The sequence below is a fragment of the Rattus norvegicus genome, chromosome 3 (genome assembly GCF_021556685.1).
Source record: "Rattus norvegicus strain SHRSP/BbbUtx chromosome 3, alternate assembly SHRSP_T2T, whole genome shotgun sequence".
Taxonomy (NCBI): Eukaryota; Metazoa; Chordata; class Mammalia; order Rodentia; family Muridae; genus Rattus; species Rattus norvegicus.
This window is the reverse complement of record NC_141536.1, coordinates 63,417,604-63,432,076: the sequence shown is the minus strand read 5'-3', so window position 1 is coordinate 63,432,076 and position 14,473 is coordinate 63,417,604. Positions and strand designations below refer to the sequence as shown.

General features: G+C 40.7%; 1 protein-coding gene across 3 annotated transcripts in view; it reads left to right on the top strand.

Annotated features, from left to right (window-relative positions):
• Window positions 1-14,473, top strand: part of Cerkl (CERK like autophagy regulator) — a 102,073-nt gene that overhangs the window by 86,621 nt on the left and 979 nt on the right. The window contains exons 6-12 of one of the 3 annotated variants that reach the window (XM_087655140.1): window positions 5,099-5,173; window positions 5,903-6,080; window positions 6,160-6,219; window positions 6,878-6,903; window positions 6,988-7,096; window positions 9,374-9,470; window positions 14,225-14,403. In XM_087655140.1, coding sequence (XP_087511266.1) covers window positions 5,099-5,173; window positions 5,903-6,080; window positions 6,160-6,219; window positions 6,878-6,903; window positions 6,988-7,096; window positions 9,374-9,470; window positions 14,225-14,403 — 724 coding nt within the window. The remainder of the gene's footprint in view (window positions 1-5,098; window positions 5,174-5,902; window positions 6,081-6,159; window positions 6,220-6,877; window positions 6,904-6,987; window positions 7,097-9,373; window positions 9,471-14,224; window positions 14,404-14,473) is intronic. The other 2 variants (XR_015684440.1, XM_087655141.1) reach the window with 2 other exon arrangements.

The window sequence follows — 14,473 nt, the reverse complement described above, 5'->3', positions numbered from 1 at the left end:
TTCTATCAAACCCCTTCACTCAGAGCTCAGGGAACCCCTCGGCAGAGGAGGCTGAAAGAGTTTAAGCACCAAAGGGGATGGAGAACAAGGCCCTCTGAGTCAAACTGGGGAAGGCTCATATGAACTCACAGAGACGTAAGCAGCAAGTGCAGGGCCTCAGCAAGTCCACACCAGGTCCTCTGTGTAGATACTGTGGCTTTCAGTTCAGTATTTTTGTGGGACTCCTGAATGAGTGGAGTCTCTGCATTATTGTCACTGCTCTTTGGCTCTTCTGTTGGTTTGCCTTGTTCGACTTTGATGTGATAGTTTTATCTTATTATACTTTATGTTGTTGTTATCTTTTAGAAGTCAGTTCTATTCCGATGAGAGACATAAAGGGAGTGGATGTGAACGGAACGGGAGGTGGACAGGAACTGGGAGGAGTATGGGGAGGGGATATATTGTAATCAGGATATATTGTATGAAAAAATCAATTTTCAAACAATATCCAGTCATTAAAGAGTAAAAGTTTTTAAAATTTAAAACTTTATCAACTCACAGTAAGCTAAAGTTAACTTAGTGCTGAATGAAAAGCTGCAAATTTACTCTAGTATTGAATTATAACATTCATAAAATTAATAATAGCATGCAGCGTTGTCCTAAGCCTTTATACCCATGCTTCGACTTACACTACTTCATTTCTGAAAGCCCCACCTTAAACTGCTGTTTTTAAGAATGTTCTTTGCACATTTCCTCTGTTTGTTTATTTGTTTGTTTATTTTTACTTTTATGTCATATACTCACTTTTATTTCTTTTGTTTTTTGTTTTAATTTTTATTGGTCATTGTATTTATTTACATTTCAAATGTTTTCCCCTTCTTGGTTTCCCCTCTGCTAACCCCTATCCCATCCCTCCTCCCCTTTGCTTCTATCTATGAGAGTGCTCCACCCTCAACCACTCACTCCTACCTCACCACCCTAGCATTCCCCTATGCTGGGCATCAAGCCTTCAGAGGACCAAGGGTCTCTCCTCCCATTGATTGCTGATAAGGCCATCCTCTGCTACAGCTGGAGCTATGGGTTCCTCATTTGTATTCGTTGGTTGGTGATTTAGTCCCTGGGAGCTCCGGGGCAGGGGGTCTTGTTACTTCCTACTGGAGGAGGAAGACCAAAGTGTGGATGCTTCAGTACTACTTAGAAGGGGGAACAAAATAGTCACAGGAGTTAGAGGGTGGGAGGGACTTGGGAAGAAGAGAGGAAGGGGAGAGAGAAATCGGGGGAGGGGTGTGGTTGCGGGATCCGGTGTGGGAAGAGATGGAGGAGAGGTACAGAGGGTCATGAAATTGAACAGAAGTGTGTAACAATGGGAGATGGGGAACTGGGGGTGGCCACTAGAAAGTCCCAGGTGCCAGGAAAGCAAGAGGCTCTCAGGACCCAACAGGGAAGGCATTAGCTGAAGTGCCCAACAAAGGGGAGAGATAGCCTGTAAAGACCATATCCAGAGGTTAGACATGCTCCCGGCTGTGGGATAGGACCACCCACCCATCTCAAAAATATTAAGCCAGAATTGCTCCTGTCTAAAGGAAATATAGAGACAGAGAGTGGAGTGGGAACCCAGACACTATTGTTGATGCCAAGAAATGCTTGCCGACAGGAGCCTGATATAATAGTCTCCTGAGAGGCTCTGCCAGATCCTTACCAATATAGATGCAGGTACTTGAAGCTATCAGACTGAGCACAGGGACTCCAGTGGAGGAGTTAGGGGAAGAACTGAAGGAGCTGGAGGGGTTTGCAACCCCATAGGAAGAACAACAATATCAACCAAGCAGACCCCTTTCTTCTACTTAGATATGTGTAGACACATGCTTATCATCTCGTCAGGGTTACCTATATTGCAGCACAGTAATCTGTGACTTGGGTTTGAAGCCAGGAGCAATGGCACACAGCTTAGGTCTGCACAAGGCTTTATCATCCAGGTTTCTGGAGGTCTGCTCTTTAATGTTGGCGTGGTGACAATGGCACTTAAGAACACATTTCTCAGGCTGGATAGCCATTACAAACTAGGCATGTCTGTTTGGGATGTGAGCCCTTACCAACTATGGACTGCCCTGTGTGAACATTCTCCAGTTCTGTTAGTCATTTCTCATTCCACTGATATTATCTTGGGCTGGGCAGAAGCTTTTCACTGGAGTATACTTCTCTGTGTGTACACCTTTGCTCTTGTGCCGTGTTTTAGGAATCCGAGCAATAGCATGGAGCTCTCCCCCTCTCCTGTCTCCCACTGAATGTCTGAATATCTAATCCATTGTCATTTGGGTTTGTGTACAAGTTGTGGGAGGGTCTAATTTCATTCTCCTGCACGTGAACAGCCAGTCTCCAGTTTCAGTGACCATAACTTACTTTTGTTATTGTTTTGTTTTTGTACATGTGTGGAATATCGGTTGACTGTAAGTGCTGGAATTTTCCATTTTGGGTCTTTATATTCTATTCTATTGAGTATGCATCTGTTTTTAATGCCAGGAGCACGCTGTTTCAATGACTATAGTTTTATAGATTTTGAAGTTAGGATATATGCTGCCCCTACCAGCTTTCCTCTTTCAAGATTTGTTGTAGTAACTTGGAGTCCTGTTTTTTCTTTTTTTTCTTTTGGTTTCTATGAGAAATCCTGTAAATTTTCATAGAGACGGCATTGAATCCTTTGGCAGGGGCTGCTTTGGGTAGGCTAGCTATGATGACAATATGTAGTCTTCTGGTTTGTGAACACACAATATCTATGCATGTAATTCTGTCACCATAAACCTCTTTCATCAATGTTTATACTTTTAAGCTTGCAAATCCTTCATTTCTTCAGCGAACTCTGCTAAGTACCTTTGGTAGTGTTCATAAATCGTTTTATTGTCTTGACTTATTTATGACAAGTTTCTATAAGTAAGTTTAAAAACTGTATGTACATATTAATTTTGTATCCTGCGACTCTACTGGAGTCTCTGGGTTTGACTCAGAGCTACCTTGATCGTGATATTTATATTATTCCCTCAAAAATACAATTATATAGAAGCTTACTCCATTCAAGTTTAATGAATGAGCCTTCAGTTTCTACACAAAAATAAGAACTGACAAAAGCAGAATGTCTGTGTTCAACAAAGACAAATTGCATAGACATATAAATGAGAAAAATTCAGCCAATACTGGGAAAATACAATATCACCTTAAACTCTGACAGGCATGTTCAAAGTACATTCAGTGAGTCCTAGAGGTACTCTCTCACTTCAAATCGGTTTCCTTTCTATGCCTGAGAGAAAAACTGCCCTACAGGAAGACAATATTAAACTTGATTGTGGTCATTTAAAAGTGTGTACACAGGACATAGTTTCTGATTTTCATAATCATTAAGGTAATTCAAAAACACTCTCGAGTTCCTCCATCTACTCACTAAAGGGAAAAAACTCCCTAGTGAAGGATCTGTCACGTTTATGTGTGACCGTGACCAAACTCATTCAGAGCCTGCTTCCAAAGAGCAGAGTAAGAAGCCATCTGTCTTCCAGGCCAGTAAAGACATTGGAAATTATAGGGAGAGGGTCAGTTGGGCAACAGGTAAAAGTCAGCATTTTCTGGTGGTTTATTAGAAGTGATCACTAGTGACAATTTGACTCCTTCTTTTCTGATTTCTTTATCACATTCTCTTACTAACTGCTCTGACCAGGACTCCCAGGAAGATTTTTGAGTAGAACTGGTAGGATTGACCTCAGGGTTCTGGCTGCATTCCTCCTTGACCAAGGTTGTGTTTTAAGTAATTGGAGTCAGAACAGGGCTTATTTTGGTGAATCAGTCAGAATTACTTCTGCAGTTGGTAAGGTGAGCTTTGTTCCTGCTGTACTGTTAAGAGTTCTGGTTTAACTATGCTTATTTTCTGTTAGTAATTAAAATGTGTTTATCAATACTTAGTTATATATAATTATTTCAATGGCATCTTGTTAATGGCAGTGGCTGAGGTGTTTCAGCTTCTGTAACTGAACACTGAAGGACAGACAAGGTTGCAAGTGACACATTTGAAGCACATACTCATGGGCACAGACATGCCACTTCCTAACCAAATCCAGGGGATGGATCTCTGTCTTAGGAACTAGTGCGCAACAGACCCATGCTTTCACAGCTCTTGGTCAACATTGACTTCTACCAGTTGCCCAACTGACCCTCTCGCTATACTTTCCATTGTCTTTACTGCTTGGAAGACGGATAGCTTCTTACTCTGCTCTTTGGAAGCAGGCTCTGAATGAGTTTGGTCACGGTCACACATAAACGTGACAGATCCTTCACTAGGGAGCTTTTCCCCTTTAGTGAGTAGATGGAGGAACTCGAGAGTGTTTTTGAATTACCTTAATGATTATGAAAATCAGAAACTATGTCCTGTGTACACACTTTTAAATGACCACAATCAAGTTTAATATTGTCTTCCTGTAGGGCAGTTTTTCTCTCAGGCATAGAAAGGAAACCAATTTGAAGTGAGAGAGTACCTCTAGGACTCACGGAATGTACTTTGAACATGCCTGTCAGAGTTTAAGGTGAAATTGTATTTTCCTATTATTGGCTGAATTTTTCTCATTTATATGTCTATGCATTTGTCTTTGCTCAACACAGACATTTTACTGTTGTCAGTTGTTTTTGTATAGAAACTGAAGGCTCATTCATTAAACTTGAATGGAGTTAGCTTCTATATAATTGTGATTTTTGAGGAAATAATATAAATAGCATGGCCAAAATAGTTATGAGTCAATACACTATTCTCCAACTTATGGTTCCAGAGAGAGAACACAGGCCTTACACATGCTAGCAAACACTGCACTATTGGGATGATATACCCAGTCCAATTTTCTAACATTTTGTGGTATTTTCTAACTTTTAAATCACTTAGAAGTTTAACAGACAATCCCGCAAACATTTGACAAGCATCTGTGCTGTGAATAGAAAGCTGCTTGTCTAATGCTCTAACAACTTTTCTGTCATAAACTTCCATTAATTTTCGTCTGAACATTGCAGGGGAGGGTGTGTGCAATAAGAGCACATGGTAATTTAAAACACAACTCTACTGATAATACATGTTTCAAAATTGTTTTGGCAGGATCTACCAATGTGTTGGCACATTCTCTCTTTGGAATTCCTCACGTGGTGACTGCAACCATGCACATTATACTGGGTAAGGATTCTTCTAGAGACGTCCAGGTGGAATAAGGAAGTTCTTATTCATGTAAGTAACTATTGTGTTTCTGTCAGTCTTATCTAGGATTGGTAAGTTCTCCATCTCTAAGCGTAGCAATGTTTGAATGAAGCTCAAAGGCAGGGTGTCTTCTGGCTAAATTGCCTTTCGTTTTAACTACTTGCTTTGAAAAGAGCAATAAATGAGGTTTTACTATAATCTTAGTGGAAAAAATATTGTAAAACCCAGTTTTTTTTAACATAATGAGAATAGTTCATGCATGTTATTTGCATATGTAATCTGCACTATTGTTTGATTGCAACAAGACTTCAGGCATATAAGATTATGTTATTCAGAGGATGAAAACTACCAGGGCACATCCATGGGTCATAAATCATCCCATGTGATGGCATGAAAGTTCAGATAAATGCAATGCAAAACTAATATTAACTCTGTTTCCCCGGTACATCTACTTCAGCATCAGAACCCTAATCTTATTTTTTATGACATTGATATAGGCTATAAGATTTACTACTTTAAGTTCCTTTGCTCATCACATGAAAAGGTTGTAAGTGGTGTTTATAGTTTTTATAACAAAGATAGGTAATGAGAAAGCAAGGTTAATAGTGATGATAGATGGTACCTTGCAGTATTTCTCAAGTAAATAAACATTCTCTCTGATGTTTGCTGTTTCGGTCACTCAATGATGGACTGGATTCACCATTCCAGGTCACATACAGTCAGTGGACATGTGCACCTTTAGCTCTGCTGGCAAGCTTCTTCGCTTTGGGTTCTCAGCCATGTTTGGCTTTGGTGGAAGGACGTTGGCTCTGGCAGAGAAATACCGATGGATGTCCCCTAGTCAGCGGAGAGACTTTGCTGTAATCAAAGCATTGGCCAAACTTAAGTAAGGGTTCTTCTTAAGGCAAAAATTCTATATCCCAATGCCAATGACTATTAGTACATTTTATTATATTTTTTTTTAGGCCAGAGGATTGTAAAATATCATTTTTACTAGCGGGTTGTTCTCAGGATGAACAAGAAAGGTAAATAAAAGCTCGGTGTATTGTTGATACCTTTACTTCTCTTTATTTGTAGTAAAATATGTACAAATGAATTGCCTGCATGTATGTATGTGTACCATACACATGCCTGGTGCCCACTGAGGCCAAAAGAGGGTATCAGATACCCTGGAACTGGAGTTACAAATATCGTGTGCCACCATGTGGTAATGGGAATGAATGGGGGTCCTCGACAGTGGCAACCATAATCTTCGCCATTGGAACCCTTTGTTTCCCTTTAAATAATACGCTACTTTTACATAAAAAATGTACCTATGAGTACAGAATCAGAGATTCTTACCTCTTCTAGAAAAGGTGATGTTGAGGTTCTGCCTTCAGAAGCAAGCACGCATCCAGACTAGCAGTCCAACGAGTTTTGGTACAACCATGAGCCTCAAGCCCACAGTCTTGATCCTTATGAGAATTCATGGAGAGTCATGGAATTTCAATATTAAGGCAACAATAAAGAAATGTTCTACAGTTACTAAAAAATGAAAAATGCTCCTTATAATACATTTATACCTTAAGTGATATTCTATTAGGGAAAGTCCTGCAATTACAGGTTCTCTAGTCTCCTTGTGTTTAGCAGATGTTAGCTTTGCACATGTGTGACATGTTTTTGTTTCTGTCGTTTTACTTCTAGGAAAGCACAGAGATCTCCAGAATCTGGTGAGTCAGAAAGAATCTGCTTGAAGCCCTATCTTGCATTAGTGACTGGGGAGAGGATGTAACCTGGTACTTTATTTTCTTTAGACTGTGGTGGCCACTGGCAAACCATCCGAGGGCAGTTCTTGAATATCAGCATCATGGCGATCCCCTGTCTATGTTCAGTGGCACCCAGAGGCTTAGCACCTGACACTAGGTGAGTATTTTTATGCCTACTAAAGCTTACTTTTTAATAAATATTTTTCTTTGGTAATACTTTAGCTAGCTAGAAACTTGTTAAACATATATTCTCGGATGAAAGTCCGAAGAATAAATGTCAGCGATTGGAATGCTCACTACAAATGGGGCATCCATCTCATCCTTGACCCCTGCCAAGAATCGAGGACCATGATAGAAGAGAGCTAGAAAGACTGTAAGAGCCAGAGGTCAGAGGGGAGCTGCAGCAGTGCCTTCTGGACACGACAGTATTTGTTCATTCATAAACTCAACAGTAGCTGCCGTTGCCTGAACAAGATGTATTTAAGATCCAGCCAGTGGACATTCCAGCATGGTGTGAGGAGGGGCCTGTGGGCTCCAACCCCCTAGCTGAGGAGCTATTAACTACTGAAGGCTTCTGAAGGGAGGAGGAAGAGTCAGTTTTCATTAAGGATGTGACCACTGGTAGTTTGTGGTTGAATGTGGATGGCCCCAAGTTCATGAGTACATGAGCAATACAAGTAGACTTGGTGGATTATTGAGAGATAAAAGATAACACAACAGTGGGGAATGGGTGAGAATGTAGGAAGTAGATATTAGAGGAATTAGGAAAAGAAGTATGGGGGTAAATATGATCAAAACATTATAAGAATGTCTCAAAGAATTAATAAAAAGAATAAGTGGGTTAGAAAAGTAGCTGCTCTTTGTATGATATTAAGTCTTCCTTAAGGATTTGTCCACATGATGGATTGTGAACAACTATTGAACTGGAGAAAACTGGCCTATAATCACTTGCATTTTACTAACCCTCTGGCTAAAGTGTTCTTAGGTCTCATTGGCATTAACTTTGGGTTGTGCCTCCTTTGTTTGCTTTCATTTCACTACTTGTTGAGACTATTATAATAACTGTTGATGTTTCTTGGAATGTCTCTGCACTCTCATTTTTATACAAACGTATTCTTAATATGAGGACTGGAGAGATGGCTCAGTAGGTATAAGTGTGTACTTCTCTGTCAGGGGATCTGGGTTGGCTTGATGCTTCCAATTAGAGAGACATTTTGGATTTGCTTAATGCGAACCATGGTGCATAGGAATCCCTTGGCTACATTTCAATGAATTAACCAGCAAGGCATTTTATATCTGCTCAGAATTACAGGTACCCTTTCTTTGCACATTCTTGTAAGCAAATGTTCATTTTTAACCTAGAAAGTAGTTTTCTCCCAAATGTAATCATGTAGAACAAAGGGGGAGGAATAATATTTATAAACTCACACAACTAAGAAAGACGATGTGTAAAGACAGGGCCATGAACACTCAGGTGCTGTCTGTCTTCAGAGGAAAGAGACAGCATGGTGGGTAGGAGGAGTATTGGACTCCACTTAACTCAGGAGTTAAGAGCTCTGCTGCTTACAATGTTTTTTCATTGCCACTGTGCGCTGTCCACTGGCAATGGTCCATCCTTATATTAAACGACTGGAGGAAGAGCAAATATCTAAGGTTCCTCACAGCTCTAGCCTGAGCCTCCTTTTACCGTCATTGTTATTCTTAGGACAACTTTGTGTTTGCACTGAAACCAAGCATGAAATTATTTGCATGTATTTCTGCAAGATGCCTTCTAAAGCTAATGCATTTGTGGCGGCTATGTTGGCACCAGATCACACTTTTGGTTTCTAGTCTCTCTTACTGGATGGAAGTGTTATGTAAGATTAAAATGTTCTGCTGTTTAGCGGAACATAGGTGGTAACAATTGTTCCCTCTGCACCCTCTATCCAGGGCAGTTCCATTTATTCCATCTACTGTGTCACTTAGACCTTCTGCCCATAAACAAACACTTCGACCACAGTTTGGATTTCAGAAAAGAACATCTAGCCACAGGTTATCTCAGACCATTTGCAAATGTTCACTATGTCACAAGACATTTTTTAAATGTAAAACACATGGCTTCATGTTTAGAATTCTTAGATAATTAAGGTAGATTTAATATTACTTCTTGATGTGATTAGGGTGCATAAAAGTTTGATTTTCAAAGAGCTCTGCAGTAAGGTTTTTGGTGAGAAGAAACCCCAGGGATTAATGAAACTAATTTGAAAGCCTTTTCATTTCAACGAGAGTACAGCAAAATGTGATTTAAAGTTTTAGGTCAATTCAACACCGTGATTTTTCGATATTGGCCAGTATCCTCTAGAGAGCACTATATTTGTCAGACAAAGTGATATGGGGTAGTTTCCAACATAGTCTTTTAAACTCCTTGATGTCAAATACAAATGTTTAACTTCAGATTAAACAATGGAAGCATGGCTCTTATAGCTGTACGGAACACCACTCGGCCAGAATTTGTAAAGCACCTGAAAAGTTACTCCAGTGTAAAAAACCAGGTATGGACAGTTCTTACTGTTACTTCTTTGCAAGGCTATTAATCACGAAGATAAAGATGCTCCAGAGATTAACATCAAGTTTAGTCCTGTGAGAAACCTCTATTTTCTTCTGTCTATGTTAATCATCCCCCCCAGCCTTTATTTCAAAAATTGAAATGTGTGTTCCAGTATTAACTTACATTTGATTCTTTCGACATATGGGTTATATGATTTTCCCCCTTGTATAAAAATTCTAGTATTACATTGAAAAGTGAAGGAAGTTAAGTGTACAATTATACACACACAGACACACAGACACTCACAGACACACAGACACATGCACACACACAGAGACACATGCACACACACACAGACACACACAGATACACACAGACGTATGCACATACACACACAGACACATGCTGTTCTTTAGAACGGAAACTAGTAAAAGCTGAGAGTTTAGCTTTCTTGGTTTTACAACAGCAGATTCTAAACTTATGACAGTTAGATTTTCCTAACATTTGCTTACAACCTGCTTCATATTTATGGATTTCAAAAGATTTGCAGCTATGTGCTTAAAATACCCATTTTATAGATGATATTGCTATCCTAAACATATATTGAGATATTTCCACTTAGGTGGTTAGACTCAAGGAGAGAGAGAGAGAGTAAATATGATGATCTGTGGTCTTGGGCACACACTCCGGTTAGCCTTGAAGTACAGATGTGGCTGTAAAACCCTGTAGTTACACAGAATCATCTTTTTTAAAAATCATTTGATTTGTTTACATTTCAAATGTTTTCTCCCTTCCCTGTCTTCCCTCCATGAACTCCACCCCCACACCTGCACCTCACCTTTGCCTCTAAGAGGGTGCCTCCTACCCTCCCACCCACTCCAGCTTCATCCATCTAGCACCCCCTTCTCTGGGACATCAAGCTTCCACAAGACCAAGCTCCTCCCCTCCCAGATACCAGATAGGCAGTCCTCTGCTACATACATAGCTGGAGCCATGGACCAACTCATGTATACTCTTTGGTGGTTTTGGCCCTGGGAATGTTGAGGGTCATGGTTAATTGATACTGTTGTTCTTCCTATGAGGTTGCCATCCCCTTCAGCTCCGTCAGCCCTTTCCCTAACTCTTCCATTGGGGTCCCCAGGTTCAGTCCAATGGTTGGCTGTATCTGTATTTGTCTTAGTCAGGTACTGATAGAACCTCTCAGAGGTCAGCTATACCAGGCTCCTGTCTGCAAACACCTCTTGGCATCAGCAACAGTGCTTGTGGATGGAATAGATTGCACAGTGAGAAGGTCTCTGGACCTTTCCTTCAGCCTCTGCTTCATTTTTGTCCCTGCATTTCCTTTAGACAGGGACAGTTCTGAGTTAAAGATTTTGAGATGGGTGGGTGGCCCCATCCCTCCACTGGGTGCCATGTCTATCTACCAGAGGTGGTCTCTTCAGGTTCTATCTCTCTACTATTGAGTATTTCGCCTAATTTCATCCCCGTTGGGTTCTGGGAGACTCTTGAATCCCCGGTTTCTGGACTTTCTAGTGGTTCTCCAAGTTCCCCCAAACCACTGCTACTTATTTCTGTTCATTTTCCTTACCCTCTGGACTTCTCGCCTGTCTCTTCCCATAGCTGGTCTTGTACCCTCTTTTTTCCTCCTGCCTCCTCACTCCCATCTAGATCCTTCCTTCCCTCTGCCTCCTGTGATTATTTTATTTCCCTTTTCTGAGTAGATTTGAAGCATCCACTTTTTGGCCTTCTTGCTAAGCTTCATATGCTCCATGAGTTGTATCTTGGGTATTCTGAGCTTTTGGAGTGATATCCACTTATCAGCGAGTGCATAACATGTATGTCCTTTTGGGTCTGGGTGTCCTCACTGAGGATGATATTTTCTATTTCCATCCATTTGCCATTTTTAATAGCTGAGTTGTATTCCAATGTGTAAATGCAATACATTTTGTGTATCCCTTCTCCCATTGAGGGACATGAATGGTGCTTGGATGTAGTCAGGGGAGGAAAAATGGGAGGAGGAGGACAGTAAATTCAGGTAACTATCACAGGCTGAATGTTGATCATACACCATAGCCACTTATAAAAGTGGAGAGAGGGAGGGAGGGAGGGAGAGAGAGAGAGGAAGAGAGAGAGAGAGAGAGAGAGAGAGAGAGAGAGAGAGAGAGAACAAACTGACAGACTGACAGACTGAGTCTCTTTGTGTGTCTCTGTGTGCCTATGGGAGCCTCAAGAAAGAGTTGGATTTTCTTGAGCTAGAGTCACAGGTGGCTGTGAACTGCTTCACATTTGTACTGGGGATGAATTTTGGGTCCTGTGGAAGGACAGTAAGAGTTCCTAGGAGCTGAGCCATCTCTCTGGCCCCTGGGTCCTCCATGTTGGCCTCATATTTTCATACTACAATGAAGAACTACAATAATCTGGAATTTATAACCATATGTAATTCATATAATCACCTCTATAAATAATAAACAATGTAGGACTATGAATTATATGTAATTCATTTTAAAAAACTTTGCCATATAAGGAAGCCTACATGTATCTTAGTTATAGTAGGATTGTCCTCTGCACAACGAATCCACAGCAGTGCCAGTGTGCGGGAAGGAAACAAATTCTGAATCCTTTTCTTCACTCTGAGCCCTGTTCTCGGTGCTGGACTTGCAGCTGTGGAGCAGCCTGAAGATAACATCACTGTTTTTACAGTGACTCCTAACTCAGTAAAACAAAGGATACAGCTACCCTTTAGGGCTCTTTTACTGCACCCTCTTGCTAGCTCTCCTCTCTCCCCATGTTCTTGTTCTCCATGGCCATCTTTGGAAAGTGGTTTTAAAACTTTCAAATGTCCTCTCCCATCTTCCAAGGACCCACTCTTCTGTGTGGTCTCTTTGTCCCAATTACTTCAGTGGATTGCCTTCAAGCACACACACATGCAAGAGTCTGATCAGGTCTTCAGATCTGCTGGACACCGTCCTTCCCTTATGCTGTAAAGTTTGTAAACCACCCAGGTCTCCCAGTCTGATGGGTCCATGGCTGATCTTGACTTTTCCCTTAACAGCATCTTCCCCCCCATTCTGCAGTTTTCCTGAAACTCCCCTCCTCATTTCCTTGCAACACTACACCCCCTGCTTCTGTTGGTTCTCATTTTTAATATCTCTCCCTCTTCTTAATTTAAATCTTACTCATTATAATGGCCTCTCATGTATCTTTAGTTTGTCTTGCCTTTTGTAGCTCCTCCTGGAGGAGTTCTCCTAATGTAGCTGAGCTCTCCTGTGTTGAACGCTTTACCAGGGGAAGCACTCTATTTCCTTAACATGGATGCCATGGTCCTTGGGAAACATTTCCTCACTTACAGTGCTACAGCATGAGGAAGGATTCGGCCAGCTCACTATCTCATGAGGCCACTGTCCCTTTTCAGCACGGTTGTCCTATAAGTGCATTTTCATGTGGCTATCCCTTGGGACATGTGAATCCCTGGTACTTTTCACTGCTTTCAAACTTCTACTACCCCAAGGAAATGGGTCATGTTGAATGAGGCTCTGCCACACACATATGTGTTTAATGTAATTGTGTCTTTAGAAGCCTTATTTTCAAAAGCAGTTATATTCTGGGGCACTCAATATTAGGACTTCAATGTAGGAATTCTTGGGTGGGGCATACAATGTATATTGAAGCTTTTTGTAATTGGATTCTTCAAAGTAATTAAAACAGTCAAGTAGTTTTACTGTAAATATAGTTACTAGTCATTGATCATTTCATATTTTAAAATAATGGCTTTGGGATTATCCTTTAGTAAATGTAGTTTCCCCTCCCCCTTCTGCATATAAACCTCAATGAAGCACAAAATTTAAAAAGTTGTTTAAAGCAACTTAAGGGTCAATATTTTCCCCTAAACCTTTATTTTACACACACAGAAGAAAGGTCCAGGAAAGGCAACAACTTAAACTATATAATAAACTGAGTTATAATGTGGATTCCATGTTCACCTCAGCTCACAGCAAGTCTTACCAGGCTGGCTTTCCATGAAACTACTCGCATATCATAACTATGATAGAGTTCCCACACTGGGTGTAAAGCTTTCAGAATCTGCTTCATATTTAAAAACTGGCTGCTATGGGATAAATTATGTCTGTTCCCCACCCCAGATACTCAGTCCTAACCCTTGTTACCTTTGCCCTATACCCTATTTGGAAGAAGAGTCTTTGTAGATCTAATTGAGGAGTCATTGCTGTTCCTCCACCTGGGTAATTTCCTTTGGTAAAGAAGAAAAAGAACAACTTGAGCATTAGCTGGTGGCATTCTAGAATGGCTAATAACTATCCTGTACCTTGTGCCAGTTTGTTAAAATGACATGTAAGCACCTGGGGAAACCATATTTGAATGCCTCTTTCCTCTCTCTTATGTACTTTCCATCCTATCTCAATAAGTTTAGATTTAAGCTCTTCTGTATTGAATTCCAAGTGTGAAACTTGGGCTACAGTTTGTTTCACATCAGCTAGCTAAGGTTGTCATGACGTCAGTGGGATCAACTGAAGAGTCTGTCTTTAACTAGAAATTCGGGCATCATTGTTGTGGGAAACTCTTCACAGGTGCCAACTGTCATCCAGTAAAGATGAATGGCATGGAAACAAATTTCCTTTTCAGAAAACCTGGGGCTATCTGGTTAGAGTTGCAAAGCTATAAAAATGTCAGTATGATGATGAAACTTCATTATAATAGGGGCCACCATGAAGCATGATGACCTTTTGCCTTTGTTGTGTTTAGTTCAATTTTCCCTTTGTGGAGACTTACACCATTGAAGAAGTAAAAATTCATCCAAAGAGCAATAGCAATGGATACAGCCCACAGGAGGAGGGTGGACACCATGCAACTGTTTCAGAAAATGGGTTTCCTTGGAATATAGATGGTGACTTAATGGAAGCTGCCTCAGAGGTTCACATTAGGTAAGCCCAACTATGACTCAGTGTGGAGAATACCAGATGTAACACTAATAATATAATATGGGAGTTCTGC